The 24,221-nt window shown below is 44.8% G+C and overlaps 2 protein-coding genes across 3 annotated transcripts in view; both read left to right on the top strand.

The window, feature by feature from the left end:
* The first annotated feature begins 1,547 nt into the window (after positions 1–1,547).
* Positions 1,548–24,221, top strand: part of LOC147628556 (putative serine/threonine-protein kinase At1g01540) — a 35,440-nt gene continuing 12,766 nt past the window's right edge. Inside the window, exons 1-4 of one of the 2 annotated variants that reach the window (XM_086813746.1) lie at positions 1,554–2,083; positions 2,294–2,905; positions 3,097–3,201; positions 3,467–3,589. In XM_086813746.1, the coding sequence (XP_086669872.1) occupies positions 2,433–2,905; positions 3,097–3,201; positions 3,467–3,589 (701 nt within the window). In that variant the 5' untranslated portion in view covers positions 1,554–2,083; positions 2,294–2,432. Of the gene's footprint in view, positions 2,906–3,096; positions 3,202–3,466; positions 3,590–24,221 lie in introns of both variants that reach the window. The other variant, XM_086813745.1, reaches the window with a different exon arrangement.
* LOC147628557 (uncharacterized) lies at positions 3,598–9,909 on the top strand. Its single transcript, XM_086813747.1, has 2 exons — positions 3,598–9,447; positions 9,500–9,909. Exon 1 carries the CDS (start codon positions 6,900–6,902, stop codon positions 7,887–7,889), a length of 990 nt encoding a protein of 329 aa, XP_086669873.1. The 5' UTR covers positions 3,598–6,899; the 3' UTR covers positions 7,890–9,447; positions 9,500–9,909.

Genomic DNA, 24,221 nt, shown 5'->3' with positions numbered 1-24,221 from the left:
CACCATGTTCACCAAGTCTAATCCGTGGTTTAAACTTAAACACCTAACTAGGTGGAGGCCCCCTTGGTTTTCTGGGATATTCAAAAGCTGAGATTTTTGAATTGACTTATAACCTCAAACATGCTTATCTCCTCAATTAAAAGGGGTTGAATACACTTAGAGAAGTGTGTGGGACTATGTTCATAACATGTGACTTCGGATGTTCTCGAAGGGACTTATAACTTCGATAGGAGAGGAGATTGCTACATTAGGATTGCTTTGATACTCACGATTACAAGATACTGTTGATACAAGATATTACTCTTCATGATTTACCCAAGCTCAATAAAAGGTTTTGTGGGTACCTAACCAATGGTTTAAGATCAATAAGAGCAATTCTCCACCATGGTGTGTCTAGTCAAAAAGTAGTAAGCATGGCCATGCATTGGCAATGTCATGTGCAAGTGATGTAGCGTGGATACTAAAGATATATACCATATGGGAATTTTTGCAAATCTTGATCAAGCATGTCCATGACTATGTGTTGCATTGGAAAGAAATTTTGTTTGGAGATGCCTCACAATAAAATGTGTTAAGAGCAGAGGCTCGACGAGCTATAAGGGCACGTGGATAACAAAGTGTTTTCTAATGAGGATATTAATCCTTTACATTTATTTGAACTGGAATGCTATCCTTTGCTATTTGAATTGGAATGCTATGTCTAATGAGGATATTAATCCTTTACATTTCTATGAGCTATAAGGGCATGGGGATAACAAAGTGTTTTCTAATGATGAGGATATTAATCCTTTACATTGATTTAAACTAGAATGTTATTTGTAAACGATCCAACAACAACAAGATTGTGTAGAGTTCAAGATGTAGAAGATTATACTGAGATCCTTGCTCCAGTTGTAGTCCCATTGTGACAAGAAGATTTATTAACCCTCTAGAGTTGTTGTTAATGTTTAGGGATTTCAGATGCGATCAGCCGAGATTAGATACCTTATAGAGACGAGCTCTGCTAGCATATTATCCAGCATAACTAGGTAGGTATTGGGGTTAATTAATGCTCATCCCTTGTGATTCTAGGTTGTTACGTCTTTGGTGCCTTGCATTACAGGCTGTTACGTCTTTGGTGCCTTGCATTAAAGGTAACAAAGATTTGAGGGCCTCGATTGCATGTTGTTATTATCACGCGAGCACCGCAAAAGAAGGCGAAAAATCATATCTATGGCATCCGATATGTATGTGGCAACCATTAGCATGTGAACAACCTTGTCCGCCATGGCTGATTACACACTCTCTTTTTTTAAATTAAAAGACATACCACAAGGGTTGATTGCATGTCACTCTTTGGAAAGGTAAGGGGGCAAGACCTTTGTGTGTGGCAGCCGTGAAAGAGAGGATGAACGGATAGGATTGATCACAACTATTCAATGAGTGGTGAAGATGTAGCCATAGTAGTGTATGAGGTGACCTATGCATTAAAAATGTGGAACGTTGCAATCCTTCATGGTTGTAGCTACTATCTATTTAACTCAGGTTCCGTGGTTCCAGCTCACATTTGTCAGCTTTGCTCTCTTCGACTACTGTTTTTCCTCCTTTTTGCTTTTTACCCCCTCCCCTGCTTTCTTCGTCATGCGTCTTCCTGATGCTTTCTGTCGCAGCTAACCTGTACTCTACCATCAACAACGACCTTCTGCTAGCACAGTGATGGCGAATTCCACGCTCCCTTGAAGCTTTCTCTTCTACAAACGACAACAGCATCTCAACAACACAAACTCTGTCGGTGCGACCTGCAATCAGTTCTCTGCTACCTTCTTCAGAGACGTGGAATTCTTGATCCGACCTAAACAGGCTATGTCCTTGAACCTGGACTTACCAGGTACTGTTTCCTTCTGCAGAACGGTGCTTTCTCCGCGCTTTTTTCGACCTGCAAGCGTGAACATGGTGAACGCAGGCTAGAAATCCAGTTGTAGAGAATCTCCTGCTTTTTGTAGAACGGTAGTGCTTTCACCGACCTGTGCGCATGGATATGGCGAGCAAATGAAACGCAATTTGGAGAACCAGGCACCGTTTAGGTGTCGTTTTATGAAGAAAGGTGCTTTTCGATCTGTAGCATGATTTTTTTTGGCAACGTAGCCTTGGTTATGGAATTCTAGACCTTCTTTTCTTCACCGACGATGGATTTTCTGAATAACGAGCTTTCCAAGAAGACGATCGTCTTCGGCTTGAAACTCTGGGTCGTAATCGGCATCGGAGTGGGAGCTTTCATCGTGCTGATTCTCTTCTTTCTTTCGCTATGGCTTAGCTCGAAGAAGAAAGCCTCAGAAAAGGAGAAGCGTGGCGTTGTGGCTCCTAGGCTTTCTAAAGAGGTCAAGGCAGGTCGTGCCAGGAAGCCTATCCCACAGCGTATCTCAAACGGCTCCAGCCACTCGCCAAGAAACGTCATGCAAAATAGAACAGAAACAGACAAAGAGGTTATTGTTACGGTTCCTCAGAGAGAGCACATTTTCGACAAAGCTGAGAAAGAACTTGGGCTCGAAAAAGCAAGGCAAGCTATGAGACAAGAAGAAGCTAGGCTGGAGATGGCTAATCGGGTCTATTTGCCTCATGTGGAAAAAGGAGTTGTAGAAGGGGAGAGGAGGGGGCGCCCTCACCGTTCTCATGATAGAGGGTCAAGTGCTAGTGGAGACTCACGCTCTGCAGATTCTCCATCTTCAGCACCATCAACTACAGGTATTTCAGTGCCTGAGGTGTCTCACCTTGGCTGGGGTCATTGGTACACACTGCGAGAGCTTGAGGCTGCAACCAACTCATTCTCTGATATAAATGTGCTCGGCGAGGGTGGTTATGGCATTGTCTACTGGGGTCAGTTGCCTGATGGCACTCGGATTGCGGTGAAAAACCTCTTGAACAACAGGCATGAACTCGATATGCTTAGTTTTCCCTGTTTTGCTTTTGTGCCATGATTCAATGATGCTAGCTGGGCAATGGCACTCTGCATAGCAGTCGAAATCTATGGAATTTATACTGCAATGCATGTTTACTGTCTGCTTTTAGATGTTAAAGCTTCTTAGATAGGTGTTCAAAAGAGACCTTTGGACTTTACAGAGGGCAAGCAGAAAGGGAGTTTAAGATAGAGGTGGAGGCAATAGGGCGTGTCAGGCACAAGAATCTTGTCCGCCTGATTGGGTACTGTATGGAGGGCTCTCAAAGGTGATTTCATTTTTTAAACCTTGTCAGTTTGACATAAAAACAGAAGCCAGCTGTTAAAATGTGTCCTTTTCTTTCAATAGCAGAACTGTTTCTGAGAATGGTGTGGAAGTGAAAATACTATTTATTATTGTCCCTTCTATAACACCACAAAACTCTGAAAATATTCTCTTTGTGATCACTAGATGGGATTAATTGCTTTTTCTGAAAGTGTGGTTGTTTGTCTGCTTTTACTAATTTTGAGCACATCATGCCTCTTATTCGTCAGGATGCTTGTTTATGAGTACATTGACAATGGAAATCTGGAGCAATGGCTGCATGGACAGTTAGGAGATAATCCACCACTGTCTTGGGATATACGAATGAAGATTATTCTTGGTACTGCAAAAGGGTAAATTTTTTAGGTCTCATTTTCCCAACGTTTCTTGTAGGCTCACTAAGAGAACATGTATCTGTGTACGCATAGCTTATCATATCTCTGAGGCAGTGTCAACGTGGATGCTTAGCTTTTACTTTTGCACACATTCTGTAGAAGATTAGAACTGTGTATCTCAGGTATCACACTCTTTAAGGTCAGCCGACGAGCTAGGGTGTACCAGGTTGTTGTGCCCTATCAGTGTAACGTAAAGGTTACTTAAGCTAGGAGAAGTTCAAGGTATTGTGCTGGAGTATGTAAGATGACCTCATTTCAATTGTCACCAGTTTTGGTTATAAATTTTCAGGTGTCTTTGCACCCTGCCTCTTTGGCTTTCTGCATGTATCCTCTTTTTTGTTTACCTCTCCTTTCCTTTAGTTTTTACAAGGGCTTTCTAGCAATAAATAGCAGCCTTCATTTTGTTCATGTAAGTCTGGATATTCTAGTGCTGTGTATAAGTTTCCTTGATGCACAGGCTATTCGTCGCCAATTTTTCTTATTCACGCTTATGCCACAAGATACAGTCTTTGTTGGTGCTTAAGGCATACAGGCTTCTGCTTGTGTGTGCTCTTCTTATTTGTGGACATGTTTTTATGACTGGAACCTGCATTTACTGTTGTGATGTGCGTGGGAATGTCGTAGTGCAAAGATAGTCTTTGTTGGTGCTTAAGGCATACAGACTTCTGCTTGTGCTTTCTCTTCTTATTTGTGGACATGTCTTTATGACTGAAACCTGCATTTACTTTTGTGATGTGCGTGGGAATGTAGTATCTCAATGACTATGCTCACGCTAGTACAATGGGTGTGTGTGACATCTCCTGATTATGCTTGTTGATGGAGTTGAACACTCATGTCTCCTGTCCCCGAAGGACTGCCTGGTGCTCCGTGTTCCGGATTTCTTTGTTCTTTGTCTTCGTCAAAGTTCACCATAGTGGGAATAGTGACTTCCTTTCCAGATCGCAACAAAACCATCCACTATGTATGTGGGAGACTTTCGGAGGGTAAAAACCAACTGTCCTTCGAGGGACATGAGTCACACCGAAAGGGGTTGTCATCCGGAGTCTAGAAACCAACCACAAAAGCGAAAAAATTTTCTGGTTTTCTGGCTGAGTCTTCACACTTGAAGAAGAAGGTTCTGATACCAATGTAACATGCAAAAGCTTGATGAATAGAATCGGTTCTTCAATGGACAGAATTCTGCAATCTTTTGTGATGAAGATAACGCACAAGATAGATAGATATGTGCAGAAAGAGAGAGAGAGATAGAGAATGAGTTGGACACATTATTGGGCCCTCCACCACGGATGGTGTATTTGCATGATGAGAAAAATAACGCAAAATTCTGTAGATCATCTGATTTGACTCTTGACCTTCAACCTTCACCTTGGCTTGAGAATCCCCTTTGGCTGTCCTGGCCCTTGGAATGCTTCAGCCCGTGTGAATTATGAGATGCCTAAATGAGATCCTAAACAATGAGTTTATAGGCTTCATTTATGCTGGTCGGTGGGTTCATACAGGGGTTTGCTTGTTTATGTTTATCTCCACGACTTGTTCATATGCTTTAAATAAGCACCTGGTTTACCATGCTCTGGCCACCTCCTTGCTGGGCTGTCCAGCCTGCGCATGCTGCCCTCCTTGCTGGATGGGCTAGCCCACAGTCTGGCCAAGCCATAAGGGCTGGCTGATTGGGCTGGCCAAGCCATAGTATGAGATGCCTAAATGAGATCCTAAACAATGATTTTATAGGCTTCATTTATGCTGGTCGGTGGGTTCATACAGGGGTCGGCCTGTTTATGTTTATCTCCACGACCTGTTCATATTCTGCCTGTGTTGTCCATGGGACTGGGGACGCGTGGGCACCTTGTGGACGTGTATGTGCACACCTGTTTGGGATTGACAAGTGGTCTACATGTGTTTTGCAAGTGGTAAGTATTCCCAAAAACTCAATTTACAGCTTTATGAGTTCACATGCTAATAATTGTTGATGAAGGTTCACACTCACGTATAAGTGGCCGGCAGGGTTGTTTCCGTACGGCATATGATGGCTTATTGTACGGAATACCGTATGTACTCGTACGGAATACCGAACGTACTCGTACGGATTTTTCAAAAAAAAATTGATTTTTTTTTTCAAAAGTAAAATTTTTCCCAAAAAAAAGTAAATTTTTTGGTAGGTAGTGGTCTTTCTTTTACTTATCCATGGCTGTTTGAGCTTCCTCTTTACTATGATGCTTCCCTCCTTTCTAAAATACTCCATATCTGGACTTGAAAATACCTAAGTTTATAAGTATTTTTTAAAACACTGTTTTTTATCGTACGATAAGAAAAAAATTTATATCGTACCGTATTTTTTTCGTACGGTATCGTATCGTATGAACTGCACGGTATTGTACCTAACAACTATGGTGGCCGGACAACTTATAAGTGAGTACACATTGAGCAGGACTTATTTAATACACGGGGCGATCAAAAGTTGGGCACTGGACATTATTTGGGCCTCCTTTAAGTAGGCGCTCCCTTCTAGACCTAAAAAGCACACGCCGGAGCCAAAACTGGCGGAGAAGCTCTAATCTTGAGTAAGACTCCAGTTTTATGTGAGGCGCCTGCGTTTTCTGGGTGCATGGGAGCTGGTCGACTACGTCTACAGGCTGTTTACAGCCTTCTATTGTGACGAAAACCTAACAGGTGCATGGGAGGGGCTGGTCGACCCCTTCTGCATGTTCTCCCCACTGCTGGCCGGCTGATTTACAGCTTGAATAGAGACTGGTCAGAGGATAAAAAGAGAGAGGAAGAGCTGGTCGTGTGCATCTGGACAGTTTTCCTTCTGACCGTAGGCTTGCAGGCTTGTGTACAGCTGCTAGACCATTTCTTCTGAGGCTACTGAGGACTGGTTGAATGCTGAAAACAGCCTTTGTGGGCTGGTCGACTTGCTCTATGAGCCAGACAGGAAGAAGACGATGATGTTGAGTTGTCCTGGGCTGATGTGGGAGTGCTATGGGCTGTCCATAGTTGTCCTGCATGTGCTTGATGCCGGGAATGCTCACTTGTGTTGAGAATAGTTAGCAAATTCAGTTTATGTTATGTTTTCTTGTTTTCATATTGTATTGGAAGAAACAAGTGCAGCCAGTGGTGAACCCTGGACACCCGCAAAGTTGTATTGGAAGCAGACTCCTTTTTGGTAATCTGACCATAAAGGGGGGGGTCAGCCCATCTTCTGGTCCCTAGTGTGGTGTACTGTGCAGATTTGTCATCTTGTTTTATTTGGCATGCTTATGTGTATTTTTAAATGTCAAGGTTGATGTGGGTCACTTTTGTGCAATTGCCCAACAGAATCGACAAACCTCAAGAGTTGGCTATTGCTTATTTAAAAAGCCGTGGCGATGTTGTTTCCGATGATGAGGGCAAGTGGGTCTTCACACGGCAGCCTCGCAGGCTATCTCGTGAAGGGAACTCCGATGATGTTGTGAGAGGGCATGCAGCCCGCACCAGTGATGTGAGAGGGCATGCAAACCGCACCAGTGATGTAAGAGGGCATGCAGCCCGAGCAAGTGATGTAAGCGGGCATGCGGCCCGAGTAAGTGTTTTGAGGGGGCTTGCAGTCCATGCAACAGATATGAGGAGGCATGCAGCCCGAGAAGATGATGTACATCGATATACAGCTCGTGGGGATGATGAGGGGTTTTCAGTCCATTTGAGAGATGCAGAAGATCTTCATGCATTGTCGGTGGTGTCTCCACCTTCTAGGTATGTTCTTGCTTCTAAAGTTCCATCCAGAGTGGAAGGTGTTACACGGGAAATCTGTCCTAGATCTGGGCACCGTTGCCATCGTAGACATGACGAGGTGGATGATGTATTAGAGCGTTGGGATGCCCGTCATAGCAAAAAGGCCAAAGAGTTTAAGTCAGGGGACAAGGACATCAAATTCAAGAGCTATAATGGAAAGTTGGATACTACCAAGGCACTTGCTTTCATAAGGCAATTTCAAATAGCCTTTTGCACTGAGGAATTTACCGAGAAATCTATGCTCAGGCATGTGGGTATGCATCTTAAAGAGATTGCAAGTGATTGGTGGATGGCAAAGCTTTTGGATAGGACAGCTACCCGTACATGGAGTGCTTTCAAAGAACAATTTTATGATCAGTTCCTTCCTCCTCACTTTGAGAAGGATGTACGAAAGGAATGGGATTGGCTAACACAGGATGAAGGCGAATCTGTTTCCTCGTTTCAAAGTTTTGGTGGATTCTTCTCTCAAAGTCACACCTTTCATGACGATTAGTGAGGACGATAAGAAAAGAAAGTTTGATTCAGGGCTGCAAACGAATCATTCAAAAGAGCCTTGCAGTGTATCCCCACAACACCTTACAGGAGCTCATATACTGAGCAACTATTTTTGAGGAGTTGCATGGCAAGGGAGCGTCAAAAAGACAAAAATTCAGCTCATACAAGGGAAAATTCAGAGCCGGAAATGAGCAGAAAAAGGGTGGACAGCCACCTAAGTTTATGCCTCATGAGTCCAAGGATGCAAAAGGGGGCTCAGAAAAGAAGTCGGGAGGTAAAAAGGATGATCCTAAGCTGTCTAGACAGCATATCTTTGATTGCATGAGAGAGGGGAAGTGCTTCACATGTGGGATCAAAGATCACATGAAAGCTCAATGCCCCCATAATCTCAAAAAGAATAATGTGCAGGATGCCAAGCCGAGTGTGAATGTTATACCCAATGTTCAGGGTAACACTGCGCATGAACCAAAGAGCATAATTTTATGCAAAGCTTGGGGCACCAAACAGCTTTATTCCTTTTTGATAATGCCTCAACAGATAACTTCGTATCCATACAGATGGCTGTTGCTCTTGGGTTAAAGCCTGAGGAATTGGGCATGGACTTTCATGGAGATGCCGCCTTTGAGGGCAAGGAAGTTAAGGTCACCCCCATCATTGGGAAGCTTCACATACAGATACAGGGATATTTGGATCATGAAGACTTTCTCGTGGCACCACTTACGGGATGTGATGTGATACTTGGGATGCCTTGGCATTATCATTTGGATCCCAAGATTTTGCACAAAGAAAAGAAAGTTATGTTTACTCATAGGGATAGGGAAGTTTGTATTGATGCGGTTACTACTGGGAGTACCATACCCGTTGTAAGCCATATATCTATTTCAAAGGCAATAAAGAAATCAGCTTGTTCTTACTTGGTCTTTGTATGTGATAATGTTTGTAATTCCCGTAGATCAAGATAAGATTGATTTCTTAAGTGAATATGCCGATTGTTTTGTTGATTCACTACCAAGACAGTTACCCCCAGAGAGGCCAGAGGATCATTGTATTGATATAATCCCTGGGAGCTCTTCTCCTAACCGACCTCCTTATAGGATAAGTGCTGCCCAATAGGAGGAAATCATGACTCAAGTAAATGATTTGCTTGAGAAGGGGTTGATAAGGCCAAATTCTTCGCCTTATCAGAGATGTGAGATATGTATGCTTTGGACATAAATTTTCAGCTTATTTGGGCTGATTTGAATCATGGTATTGTTGTTGGACTGCCAACTCCAAGAGCTGTTGCAAGCTGGCTTCATACGGGCTACTGTGTCGCCATTTGCAACACTGATCTTGCTCGTTAGGAAAAAAGGATGGTTCCTTCCGATTGTGTGTTGATTATCGTACACTTGATAAACCGACTATTAAGAGCAAGTTCCCAATGCCTTGAATACATTATATTCTCGAGAGATTGAATGGGACCAAGGTGTTCTTGAAATTAGATATGAAGAGTGGGTACCACCAGGTTAAGGATTGTTGAGGGGGACATCCCCAAGACAACCTTCCGTACAGAACAGGTTAAGGATTGTTGAGGGGGACATCCCCAAGACAACCTTCCGTACAGAACAGGCCCACTATGAATTTGTGGTCATGCCTTTTGGCTTGACGAACGACCCAGCCACATTCAACTACATGATGATGCTGATATTCCGAAACTTGATTGGAAAGTGTGTTCATATTTTTGGATGACATTCTGGTATTTACAACTACAGTTGAGCAGCATGACATTATGCAGCATTAGGAGCCCTATAAATATTTTAGACAAGAAACTCTTTTGTTATCTTAGCATTCACAAAGGGTAGAAGTCTTCTGAGGGCGAGGACAAGCAAGGGGAAAGCTCTCAGCCAAGGTGAAGGTGAAAGGTCAAGAACCAGAATATTTTTACAGATTTGCATCGTTCTAATAAAGCAAATACACCATTCGTGGTGGGGACCCTACAAAGGGTATTGAGGACCCAATATTGTGTCCGAATCCCCCCCCCCCTCCCCTCCCCCCCCCTCTCTCTCTCTCTCTCTCTCTCTCTCTATTTTTGCACTTGTCTCTTTGTCTTGTGCATTATCTTTGTTGCGAAAGATTGTTGACTTCTATCCATTAAAGTTATTGATTCTGGCCATCAAGATTCCGCATGTTACATTGGTATCAGAGCCTTCTTCAAGTGTGAAATTTCAGCTAGAAAACTAGAAAAAAAGAAAGTACGGGCTACTGTGTCGCCATTTGCAACATTGATCCTGTTCGTTAGGAAAAAAGGATGGTTCCTCCCGATTGTGTGTTGATTATCGTACACTCGATAAACCGACTATTAAGAGCAAGTTCCCAATGCCTTGAATACAGTATTTTCTCGAGAGATTGAATGGGACCAAGGTGTTCTTGAAATTAGATATGAAGAGTGGGTACCACCAGGTTAAGGATTGTTGAGGGGGACATCCCCAAGACAACCTTTTGTACAGAACGGGCCCATTATGAATTTGTGGTCATGCCTTTTGGCTTGACGAAGGACCCAGCCACATTCAACCGCATGATGATGCAGATATTCCGAAACTCGATTGGAAAGTGTGTGTTCATATTTTTGGATCACATACTGGTATTTACAACTACGGTTGAGCAGCATGACATTGATGTAGAGAAAGTTGGAGATTGTGTCTTTCATTATGAGAATAGTGTTATTTATACATTTTTCCCTTATTCACACTTGGGCGTCCAAAACTTAATAAAATATGGACTCAATGGTTATAAATTACATGGTTTTGTGGCATAGCCAGCTATTCTCATAATTACAACCTTTAGAGTGCCATTATATGACACTTAGTATTCTATCTCTTGTGTGTAATGGAGAGATGCTGGGTTAATCCCAAAATGGGGTTAACAGTAAGGGATATGCAAACCTATGGCATTGATTATGAGGAGCCTTTCAGTCCAGTTACTAGGATTGCAACCATGTGGATCCTCTGGCCCAACCATGCAGTGTAAGCAAAAAAGGGGTGCCAGGCGTCTCCTCTTTGTCCTTTGGATTCTGGCATGTCCACTCTCCCGAGTCCCACTGGAGACTTGTGAGAGGACCAGCCCTCCCACATCCATAACCATTAGAGTCTCTTGTTGGCTACCTTGGTCGTTGGGTCAGCCATCTGGGGTGTGCAAGATGGTGTAGAGTAGTGAAAATCATCTTCCCCAAGCTGGATATGGCTATGGTGGGCTTAGAAATGAAGAGAAATGGAGAAAAAAGAGAGTTTTCAGCCTCCAAAAACTTGCTTGAAGCTCAAACTCGCCCTCTTTCATGTTCAAATAAGCAAGAAAATGTTACAATGGCATGTGTAAAGCTGAATTGACAAGTGTGAGGACACATGTCTCACTTTTATCCTCTTGTCCCAAATCCAAAGGCCAAAAATTCCACAATCTTCAGCTCTAAAAATGTCCAAAATGATAGCTAATTTCACATCGGCACGCTGGCAATACTTGATCTGTGTTAAATTCCGGAGGTAATGACGTGAACGGAAATTCCATTGGAGATTGCCAAAAATAGCAACTTTCCCTAAAATTTAGGACATGATCTCTTTGTGTTCCCCCACATGAGAAATACAAATACGCACCATGTAGAAACCTGTTTCATTGCTCGATCTCCCCCAAATCCTCAAGTGTTAGCCATACATACTTTCCACTTGACACTCGAGCTCCAAAACCCATTTCTGTGTCTAAGAAATTGTCTCGAGTGCATAGACCATGCTACGAACACTTGGTCCTTTGTACTGCATAATCCCCCTGTCACGTGCATCCCGCACTTGGATGCCACGTAGACATATCTGTACAGAAGGTGCAGGACGTGGGATGGAAAACTGGTCCCATGTGAGCCCAGTCCGAGACGAGTCAGCAAGGGTTCCATTCCAGTCGTCCGAGGTCAGGTGTGCATTGTCCTACACATGCGTCCAAGGTCAGGTGTGCATTGTCCTGCGCATGAAACAGTGCCAGTCCGCGTTGTGAGTCTCCCTTTGGAATGATGTCAGTGGTTTTGTGTATCTGGTATGATACTGGATGCCAGATCACTGTGTAGATAGTTAAGGTTTGCATATAGGACAGGGGCCAGCCCATAGGGCTACCCCAAGGACAGATATGGGCATGGGGGCTGTGCCCACCAGCCATGGGATGGCCATGGAAGGGCTGTAGGATAGCCCTAGGGTGTCAGAATATGCAGCGGAGATGATGACCAGATCTGGGAACACGAGAAAAACGCAATGCAGAAAATAATAGCACAAGAGAGAGAGAGAGAGAGAGGCGTGTAACTCTGCTCTATATACACAAGAAGAGTCCCGGAATGATACAACAAGTGGCAAGGGGCTGTGGGGCCATTTTATATGGCCCCCCTACAGCAGTCGGCCTGCTGTAGCGCAGCCGACAGGAGCATGTCCACCACGACTGGTAATAAACCAGTCGGCCAGTACTGTGTACAGTCGGCCAGCACCATGAAGGTGTCCACACAGTCGGCTAGCATTAGTAAACGCATACAGCTGCAGTCGGCTATAGACAAGGACATCGTGCCACCTCAGGGCTGCCTCCCAAGCCACAGAAAAATAGGAAAAAAATGGGGGAAAAATACGGAGAGTGGGGAAAAATGAGAAAACACCTACAAGGGCGGGCACACCCACAACAAAGGCCCTGGTGTCTATAGAAAGACAGGAGATGACTTCTAACCGGTTGGGTTGAAGGCCCAACCGGTTAGAGAGGTCCCTCTCTTAGCTCCTGGCTGTGAAACCAACCACAGGGAGCTGGGGTGCCGCTTGAGCAAATCTTGAGATAGCGACTTCGTGAAGAGGTCCTCCGTCGAACAGAACTCTAGCAAGATGTCATCAGCAACGATCTGTTCATGAACAAAGTGCCTCTGGATGACCATGGGTTCCTCCAATGGAAGCCCAATCCTGCAATGTAACCTCTGCAGCCGCACCACCTCACAAGCAGCATGCATCACAAGCAGCGTGGTACTCTGCCTCTGTTGTCGACAAGGCAAAAGATGACTGCCTCTTACTGCTCCATAAAACTGCTCCTGGGCCTGAAGTAGATCCCCTCGTGTCCGAATGTCCTTCCCACACTGAGTCACTCCAACCTTGGAGTCGGACTCCATCAATCAATCCCCCTCCTGTGTAAAAGAGTCCATGATCCTTCGCATGCCGCAAAAACCACAGGATATGCAATCTTGCCTCCCAAAGAGTCATCTGCAACCATGAGCTAAACTGCCTCATTAGGAAGCTCCCGTCCAATTTGGTGTCCATCAACCAGATCAATGAACCATTGTGCTTCTGAGTCAAAGAGGCATCACACTGCTCACAAGGATCAACACCTGTTACGGTGCAAAGCCAAGTCCTGGAAACCTGCTGAAGACCATGCAAGGCCTTCTGAAACCTGTCATCAACGACCCCCTCTGAATCCGGAACCACAAAGCCTAGAGAATGCACCTCCTTCTGCAAGTAATCAACTGCCTGATGGGAGAATTAGGGTTAGGTTATGTTCATGTGAGAGACATACACAGAGAAACAAGGGAGAGAGAGAGAGAGAGAGTTGTGGGGATAAGTCAACTCATGAGGCATGAGTGTGTGACTCCCCTATCACACATGTATATTGCACTAGTACACATAGTGCACTTAGTACATTAAAAGTACTAAGTGTACTATGTACTATAACTTATGGGCTTGTACACACTATAAGGGTGGGCATAACACCTTTACCCCAACAACCTCCCACTTAAAGGCAAAGTGCCCTTAAGTAAAGGAAAAGAAAAAATCAGCATGTACATGATAATATACAAGGCCATATCAAGGCTGAAACTGGCCTCATCCAATGCCCATCAAGTGTCTGCAATGAGCAAACCGCTCCGGAGGCAAACTCTTTGTCAACAGATCAGCCGGGTTGTCATCCGTGTGAATCTTAACAAGCTGAATTTGCTTGTTCTCTATCACCTCTCTGATGAAGTGATACTTCACATCCACATGCTTCGTCTTTGCATGAAAAACAGGGTTCTTTGCCAACTGGATGGCACTCTGACTGTCACAATGCAACAATGGAATATCCCCTGTATAACCCAAATCAACCACTAACCGAGATAGCCATAATGCCTCCTTGCAAGCCTCTGTGGCTGCAATATACTCGGCCTCTGTAGTAGATAAGGCTGTGCACTTCTGCATCCTGGATATCCATGACACAGCACCTCCTGTGAATGTAAACACATAACCAGTAGTAGACTTCCGGTTATCTGGATGACCGGCATAATCTGAATCCGTGTAACCATGCACTAATGCATCCTGTTTGCCAAAACATATGCACATATCCTGTGTGCCCTTCAGGTATCTCATGACACCTTTCACTGCTTCCCAATGCTTCTTGCCAGGGTTGGCCATGTATCTAGAAACCACTCCCACTGCAAATGCAATGTCCGGCCTAGTAGCAACCATGGCATACATGAGACTGCCACAAGCTGAAGCATACGAAATCTTGGCCATATCAGCCCTGTCTCTATCTGACTGTGGGCTGTCCATAGCACTGAGTTTCACATATGGAGGCAAAGGAGTACTAGTCTTCTTCCCCCCGTCCATATTGAACCTCTGCAAAACTTTGCCAATGTATTCCTTCTGAGACAAATACAACACATGCTGATTTCTGTCCCGAAGTATCCGCATACCCAAGATGTGATTTGCATCACCCAAATCCTTCATATCAAAGGTTTGATGCAGCCTCTGCTTCAAGGCATCCATCTCCTTACGAGATTTTCCGGCAATCAACATATCATCAACATACAAGATGAGGATCAATAGACTGCCATCCAAAGCTTTCTTGGTGTACAAGCAGTGATCTATGTCACTTCTCCTGAATTTCTGGGATTTCATGAATGTATCAAATTTATGATACCATTCCCTTGGTGCCTGTTTGAGCCCATAAAGACTCTTTTTCAGCTTGCATACAAGCTTCTCCTTTCCACTTACTGCATAACCCTCTGGCTGCTGCATATATATCTCCTCATGGAGATCACCGTGAAGAAAAGCAGTCTTCACATCCATCTGAATCAAGTCCAGATCATCATGTGCAACCAAAGCTAACACAGCTCTAAGTGTGGTCATTTTGACCACTGGAGAGAAGATCTCCTCAAAGTCCACACCATATTCCTGCTTGAAGCCCTTAGCCACTAACCTGGCTTTGTATCTTGGCTTAGCATCTGATGCAACTTTGAGCCTGTATACCCACTTGCATGGCAAAACCTTCTTGCCTGCAGGCAAATGCACCAACTTCCATGTTCCATTTTTATGCAGAGAATCCATCTCTGACTTCATGGCACGCTCCCATAGAGCTTTGTCTGCCCTCTGTAAAGCCTCTTTGTAACATGAGGGCTCCCCACAGTCAGTAAGCATCAAGTAGTCAACCCCTGGAACAAACCTGTCAGGGGCTCTGGAGGGTCTTGTGGACTTCCGTACCCAATGACCATCATTTGCAGGTTGCTGTCAAGCCTGCATATCACCCATTGGTGGCTCCTGTTCCATGCCATAAGGCTGAAAAATCATGCCCGGTATATCCTCTAACTGTGGTATATCCATAGGGATATCTTCTGCCATCTCTGGCTGTCCATTTGGACCATTTTCAGCACCATTTAAGGGCTGGTTTTCCTGCTGTAATGGCTGATTTACAGCCCTTTGTTGTTGTCCATGATGTCCATCATCATCAAAGATGACTTTGCCAGGCTCCTGTTGCCTTGCAGGCTCCTTATACATGCATGTTTCATAAAAAATGACATCATTGCTGCGTATGATCTTTCTATTCACGGGATCCCAAAGTCTATACCCCATTTCACCTCTGTCACCATATCCTAGGAATATGCATTTGTGAGACTTAGGATCAAGTTTGGTGCGCATTTCCCTGCGTATGTGCACGTACGCAACGCAACCAAACACTCTCAAGTGCTTGTATGACGGAGGCTTCCCTGTCCATACTTCTTCTGGCACTTTCCCACCAAGCCTCGTGTTAGGTGACCTGTTTATAAGGTGAACGGCTGTCATAACAGCTTCAGCCCAAAAACCATGAGGTAATGCAGCGTGTGACAACATAGAACGGACCTTCTCCTGAATGGTCCTGTTCATCCTCTCTGCTGTCCCGTTTTGTGGAGGATCATAAGGAGTAGAGAGCTCCCTCTTGATGCCTTTAGCATCACAAAAGTCCTGAAACTGTTTGGACATATACTCTCCCCCATTGTCGGAACGCAAAGCCTTCAGTGTTTTGCCAGTTTGATTCTCAACAAGAGCAACAAACTTCTCAAACACTGAGAATGTATCACTCTTCAAACGAAGAGGATAAACCCACACCTTGCGTGTGGCATCATCAATGAAAGACACAAAGTATTTTGCCCCTCCCAAAGAAAGCTGAGGCATCTCACATACATCTGTATGCACAAGCTCTAACTGAGCATCTTTCTGTCCAAGAGCTTTCTTGTGGGGGCACTGTAGTTGCCTACCATATATACAATGCTCACAAAACTGAAAACTTGAAAACTTTAGAGAAGGCAAGTAACCCAAACGAGACAATTGCTCCATTCCTTTGACACTCATGTGTCCCAACCGGCTATGCCACATAGAGATTTCCGGCAGCTCGGTTGCATTTACATTAGCATGGTGACAAACACCTGCATGCATAAAATAAAGAGTGTCCACCTTAGAGCCTCTGGCAACAACCAATGAGCCCTTACTAATTTTCCACTTTCCACTACCAAATGTGGTAACATAATCAGCATCATCAAGCTGTCCAGTAGAAAGCAGATTCTTCTTGATCTCAGGCACATGCCTGACATCATGGAGCATAAGCTGTGAGCCATTTGAAAATACAAGCCTCACATCACCTCTGCCAAGAATCTTGCATGCATGGTTATCACCCAAATAAACCACTTCTTCATTGCCAGCAGTATACCTGACAAACAAGTCTCTGCAACCTGTGACATGAAAGGAGGCACCTGAATCAATGATCCATGAGTGCATACCATGACCACCTGTAAGAAGTGAATGGGCATCAAGTGAAGACGTAAATAGGACCTCATCCTCACTGGCACCTGCATGTGACACATTGATTTCTTCGATCTTGACTCCACTTTTGCCCTTTGGCTTTACATCTTTGGCTTCATCTTTCTCTTTGTCTTTGCCTTTTCCCTTTTCTTTTTGATCATTTTTCCATTTGTAGCATTGTTTTTTAATGTGTCCCTTCTTGCCACAATAATGGCATTCCAAATCCTTTTTGGAGCGAGACTTGCTCCTTCCCCTTTCTTGGCTTCTTCCCCTTTGCTGGGATCTCCCACGTGCATTCATTGCATTGGACTTTCCAGCAGAGTTGTTTTTCCTGTTCATCTCTTCTTGAAGATGAGCACCCTCAACATCTGCATATGACAGCATAGCATGCGAATTGCTAGTGGCTGTCCTGAATGTGTCCCAACTCTCTGGCAAAGTGCATAACAGAAAAGTGGCTTTGAACTCATCGTCCATTGCCAACTTTTGATTAATGACCTGGCTGACAATACCATTAAACTCATTTAGATGGGCTGTCATAGACGCCCCTTCCTTCATCTGAAGACCTATGAGTTTCTTCAACCAATACACTTTGCTTGAGGCACTTTGTTGGGCATACAAGTCCTGCAATCTCTGCCACATTCCCCAAGCTGTCTTCTCTTCACGAATGCTGAAAAGTAATGAGTCTGACACAGACAACATGATAGTAGATCTTGCCAGCTCATCCATATCTTCCCACTCTTCAGCAGTAAGAGAAGCGGGCATCACACCCCTTTCTTTGATAGGCTTGTGCTGCTTTTTCTGGAGCAACACATTGTAGCACTGGGTTTGCCAAATATCATAATTATGCGAGCCTTCAAGCTTCTTGATGTGAAGCAATGAAGAGCTCTCACCTGTGGTTGCCATAGCAAAATGCAACCTGTCAATGCCTGACTCCCTGCAAAATGTGCAAACACTGCACCAAAAGCACACAAAGTGCTCACAGTTTTTCTCCCAAGCTTTATCTCCCACTGCGGAAGCAAGAATGCAACTTTTCTCCCACTGTATGTGATGAAAACACCAAAATCTGGTTGCTGCAGATTTTGGACAGCACCTTAAATGTGCTCTTTTGCCCTTCCAAAGTACTGTACAGCAGTACCAAGTGCTCACCAATGATGTACCAAACCTGTACCGGCAAGTTCAGCAGCTGAAATTGAACCTTTTGGTCACTCAAAACAGTGTACAGCCATGCCAAAACATGCACAAAGCTGTGCCAAATCTGTACCAGCAGGTACAATAGCAATAAATGCTCTCCTGGCTGTCCAAATGAGTGAAAATCAGACTTTTACAGTCCCGAACACTGCATACAACAGTCCCGAACAGAAATTGGGCAAAAGCCCCTTGACTGCAAGCTGATTTTTGAGGATTCAAGGCATAAATGTCTTGCCTGCTGCTTTGCCAAGCTCAACAAGCATAAAAACTTGAAAAGCCCCTTGATTTAAGATCAATTTCTGATCATACATGGTACATTGACGCACATGAAGGCATCCAGAGTGTTCACGATGCTTTCCCCTGGCCACATATACATCAAATACATGAAAGCCCCTTGATTTACAGGCACATTGAGTGCTTGTAAGGCATCAACACATTATCCACAGCATCAAACGCGATTGCCTGCATGCAAATCAACCAAATCGGCACAAAAGCCCCTTGATTTGCACTGCAATTTGCTGCAATTTTGCCCAAATGTGCGATTTTTCACATCATACAGCATGTATGAGTGCTTAATTGCACAATTACATCAAAAGCCCCAAATTTCGACATCCAATTTCCTGCAAATTGATCCTGATTGTGACCAATTTCCTGCAAATTGATCCTGATTGTGACCAATGTCACCCAATTTTGCCAATTTCGCTCAAAATTGAGCAATTCGGCACTTGTACCTGCTCAATTGCAAATAATGGACATAAAAATTCCCGAAATTGAAGCAAAATACCTCTAATTTGGGCTGAATTTGAGGGCCAATGCTGATTTGAGGGGCAATTCTACTGCTGGTGCTGCTCGTGTTGATGGAGATGCACCTGCTGTGCTGGAGATTTAGATCAGCTGCAGGTACTGTATGGGCTGGGCTGCGTAGCTCTCCTTGCAAAACGCTTGGCCCTTTGGCGCCTACGTTACCAGTTGAGGCTACCAACGCTAACGCAATGTGCGACTCATAGAGGTGTTCGCCTGCCTTCGCCGTGTAGGGGTACACGTGTTTTCGCTACCACACTCGCCTTCGCCTGTGTGTATGCTACGCTGCCTTCGTTTCGGCTCCAGTTGTGTGGCGCCGGTGACTAACACGCCTGTAATTCTTGCTGCCGCCTAGCGCTGGCACTACACGCAAGGAGGGGGGGTGATGCTGCTTTCGTTCACGCCCAGCACTGAGCTAACACAGGTTCACGCCCAGCACTGAGCTTACACAGGCTTTCTTTGCTCCACGCTTCTACTTCTTGGCTTATCCGCATGCGTGTGATTCAACGCCCGCCACCAAGATAGAACTCCACGCTTCACCAGCTCCACGCTGTTCGCCTGGGTTCCCTGTTGTGTCAACCCCTAGTCGACCAAAGCCTATCAAGAGGGATTCAGCAGGCGACCAGCATGACAGGGCTGAATACGACCAGAACGGAAGGACAGAAATCAGCAGGAGACATCAAGGAGAAGAGGGAGGGACCAAAGCTCTGATACCAGTTGATGGGAGAATTAGGGTTAGGTTATGTTCATGTGAGAGACATACACAGAGAAACAAGGGAGAGAGAGAGAGAGAGAGAGTTGTGGGGATAAGTCAACTCATGAGGCATGAGTGTGTGACTCCCCTATCACACATGTATATTGCACTAGTACACATAGTGCACTTAGTACATTAAAAGTACTAAGTGTACTATGTACTATAACTTATGGGCTTGTACACACTATAAGGGTGGGCATAACGCCTTTACCCCAACACTGCCACCTGCCTGGCTTTCCGAAAGGTCCCCGTGGAAAGAACATCCTCATCTATAGGAGTTTCTTTGTCCCGAATACTACGAGATATCAGAGCATAAGTTACCTGTTCAGTTTCCTCTGACTGACGAACACAAAAACTACCAACATTAGTACTGGAAAGTTCCTGCCAACTGTTGCCATCAACTGGCAAGCTATCTACCATCTGGTCTTGGAAAACCTGTACCTACAGCGTATCCACACTTAAGTGGCCATTACCAGATTGCCACTCATCACAAACCCGAGGACCTGGGAGAGAGAGTGCTGAAAGCTTGTAAACTCCATTCTCCACTCCGCCTTCCCAAACCACCTGGCTTGTTGCTTTGTCCTGGAGAGCAACAAAATGCTCATCAAACTCCACCCGTACGCCAGTCTTGCAAACCTGATGCACTGACAACATATGAAAACCAAGTAAACGGAACATACAACACCTGGGAGGAATGCTTCCCCCCTTTGCCATCGGGAACTATCTCCATCTTGCCCTCACTGTGAACTGGGATAGTGGATGTATCCCCAGTAAGAATGTGACCAGAATACCTGCAGAGATCCTGTAAATCTGAACGGGAAGGAGTCATGTGCCTGGAAGCACCACTGTCTAGAATCTACTCCCGAGTATCCGTTGCAGAGAATCCTCCAACCTCCTCCCTGCGTGAAGAAAATGAAACATCGGTGTCCATCACCTCCAGGTGCACAAAAGCCGGAGTCTTCATGATTGCTGCCGAGGAATCTTCACCGTTCTCTCGGTCTTCCGCTTGGGACACTGCCTCCAATAGTGGCCTTTCTCGTCACGATCATTACAGGTCCTCTCTGCCTTTAGTTTCTCGCGGTCAGTAACAGACTTCTTCTCAGAAGACTTCTCTGATAAAGCCTTCCCTTTGCTCGTCTTACGGTCTTTCGACCGTTGGCCAGTTAAGGCCTCCGAACCTCCACCCTAAGGAGGGTTCGTGAATCGTGAATCGTTCCTCTTGGTCCAAGACCATGGGCACAAGCTCCTCCCACGTGATGGTGCTGAGCCTGCTGGTAATCAAAGACGAGAAAAATGCTGAGAACTGAGAGGGCAAATGCGACAGCAACGTTATGGCCATGTCCTCTGACGATATCTCCTTCCCAGCCTGAAAAACTTCCTGCTGAAGAGCCTGCAGCTTGTTAATATGCTCCCGCATCATCAATGACTTTGCAAGGCTCATAACCCGCATCTGTACTTCCAAGGAAATCCTCTTCCTGGCCAGCGTCATATGCTTTACATGATTGATTACCTGCGGTGTGCAGTTGAGAAAGATAAACGAACGGACCTTGGCGTTGACATGATCCCACATATGTGCTTGTGCCTCCCGGTCCTTTCGGATCGACGGTAACTCTCCTTGCTCTACTTTCGGCCGTGAAACCCCAACGACGACGAAATCAGCGAGGTCGTAAGACTCCAGAACAGATTCCATCATAACCTTCCATATGCCATAGTTGTTCCCGTCCAACTGACGGTCCACTGGGAACGTGGGGAGTGTCGGGATCTTCACATGTCTCTCGCCATCTCTAAAAGATCTGCCATTGCGGGGATGTACTCTGAAAAAGAGTGGGTGGGTGGGAACAAAGAAGAACTTACACCTTGTCAAATCCCCATAGATGTCCTCGTACAACGCTCCTGGTACGAGACTCGAAACCTGCAAACAAACAAACAACAAGGGGGTGCAGGCCTGACTCACCTCCCAACCATGACAGCCGTGGGCAAGCCCACAGTCTTTGCTGTTCCCACCGAGCCATGAGGTGAGCTAACTAGGTTGACGTACCGACCAATCTCCACCTCGCGACGTCCCATACCGCCACGAAGCTACCCTCGCGGGCCTCGAGATTGCTGTCGGCCTTGGCTGCGTAAAGCAGGTGCACGTCTGCACTAGATCCAGGCTCCAAGACCATAGAGCTCTCACAAATCTCGCGAGACTCTATGTGACTAATGACTAACCTTGGCCACCCTTTTATAGACTCTTGGCCGGTCATCGGGCGTCCACACTTGGGTGCCCGCCCGTCCATACTTGGGTGCCCGCCCGTTAGTCTATCCCTAACTCAGCTCGCCAATCAGCCTGCCTAGCTCCAAGCTTCCCCAAACCTCGGAGCTAGTCTTGTGTGCGTGTAGCACACGGTAGATACACACTGTGCACATGGCATACTCCCCTTCCTCTAAGAGCTCACTCCTGAGCTCACTAAAAAGCCAAGGTAATCTCTCTGAAGAGTAGTCAATGTCTCTCATGTAGCGTCCTCCTCAACACGATCCTTCCACTTGATCTTGTATTCCATGATAAGCGTATTACACAATCTTCTAAACAATTGCTCGATAAACTGCCATGCTAATTGCGTAGCTGTAATAGTCTTCCGGGTCGGTAAAAATCTAGCCATTTTTGTCAAGCGTTCTACCACAACCCAAATAGAATCGTGGCCTTGATGTGTTCTTGGCAATCTGGTAATAAAATCCATGGAAATAGTTTTCCATTTATTACTTGGGATTTGCAAAGGATGCAACAACCCAGCCTGTCTAAAGCGTTCAGCTTTATTTGCTTGATAAATTTGACACTTGAGAACATAATCTTCTACATAACCTTTCATCTTTGGCCAAAAAAAAGTGTGTTTCACTAACGATAGCGTCCTGTGTACCCCAGGGTGTCCAGCAGAAGGGGCGTCGTGACACAGAATCTTGGACCTAACGTCCGGGATCTGTGGTACACAAATTTTGTCATTACGGAATAGTAAACCATTCCGAATCATCCACTGGCCTCCTGCAGCGTGAATGGTAGACTGCTCAGTCATTGAGTCTTGGTCAATCAATGAGCTCCGGTCCTGGATCTTCTGCCAAAATGGACCAAAATAACTATCAGTCCTGCAAAGCCCTCTCAATGATTGAAATAAGTCAGTAGAAATCTCGGTGAACGACAAAGTATTCACCTCTCTAATTCGACTAAGCACATCTGCAACACTATTCATGGACTCTTTCCGATAACGGATCTCAAAATCAAAATCTTGCATTAATTCAGCCCAACGAGCTTTCCTTCCTCTCAAATCATCCGCATCACACACATACTTGATTGACTGATGATCAGTCAATACCACAAACTTGGAGCCATATAAATAATGTCTCCAAACCTTGAGAGCATGAATCACAGTATAAAGCTCCTTGTTAAGGGTTGGCCCAACGAGATTGAGTGTCGTCTAGCTTTCTCCTTTCAAAAGCAACCGGTCTACCATCTTGAAATAGAGCAGGCCCGATGGCATAGTCACTGGTATCAGTTTCAAGAACATAAGGCCGACTAGGATCAGGTAATGCTAAGATAGGTGCTTCCTTGACTTTATCTTTCAAAAGTCTGAAGGCCATATCCAAATCGTTATTCCAAGTGATAGGCTGATTTGACTTACGTCCACGACCTTTCAATAAGTCGGTTATCGGTAGTGTGAGCTGAGAGTACTCCCGCACAGATTTCTGAAGAAAAACAACAAAACCGAGAAAAGAACGAAGTTGTTTCACTGTTCGCGGTATAGGCCAGTCCAGAACCTTTTGAACTCGATCATAGTCAGTGCTCAATCCATCTCTAGTGATCTTGTGTCCTAAGTAAATGATGTCTGTCATAAAAAACTCACATTTACTTAACTTAGATCTCCTTGTTACGTTGCTTTGGCTCACCCCTGAACGGTTCCGGAGTAACGTTGGGGCCTAAAGCAGAGGCCAAGGTATCCATACCCGAAAGAGTAGAGAGGGTAGTGGGAAAAAGAGAGATGGAGTTCTGCAAGGCTTGCATCTGGGCGGCAATTTGTGCCTGACATTCCGAAGAAGAAGCTTCGATAGCTACTTTGAACTCTTGGAAATCTGATTTTGACACATAATCGTCAAAAAGATCGGCATCGGTATCTTCCGTAGCCGGCAAGCCTTTGCATTCGACAAGGGGCTCCAACTCCGATTCTTGGGTCGACATCGTGAAGAGGGCAAGTGGAGAGAAAATTCGATCTTTGCACAAAAAAAGTGCAAGGGAACTTGAGAGCTTGAGAGCTTGAACACTTGAGAGATGTGTGGCAAGAAGCCCACTTAAGGGGTGTTTATAACTATCCCCAAAAGCTACTTGAGCTTTTGCTTTTGTGTAAAAAAATAAAATAAAATTATATATATATATATATATATATATATATATATATATATATATATATATATATATATATATGGATATATATATTTTATTTTCTTAAAAAAATAAAATACCTTTAAACCTTGGAGGGGCTTTAAACCTTTTTTTAAAAAAAAG

The sequence above is a fragment of the Cibotium barometz genome, chromosome 19 (assembly GCF_041138505.1).
Source record: "Cibotium barometz isolate CiBa-2024 chromosome 19, ASM4113850v1, whole genome shotgun sequence".
NCBI classification, from domain to species: Eukaryota; Viridiplantae; Streptophyta; class Polypodiopsida; order Cyatheales; family Cibotiaceae; genus Cibotium; species Cibotium barometz.
The sequence above is the reverse complement of the archived record's forward strand: the minus strand, read 5'-3'. Positions and strand labels throughout refer to the sequence as shown.

Coding starts and splice junctions, on each gene's coding strand:
- LOC147628557 (XM_086813747.1), top strand. CDS start 6,900: ATGTCAAGGTTGATGTGGGTCACTTTTGTGCAATTGCCCAACAGAATC.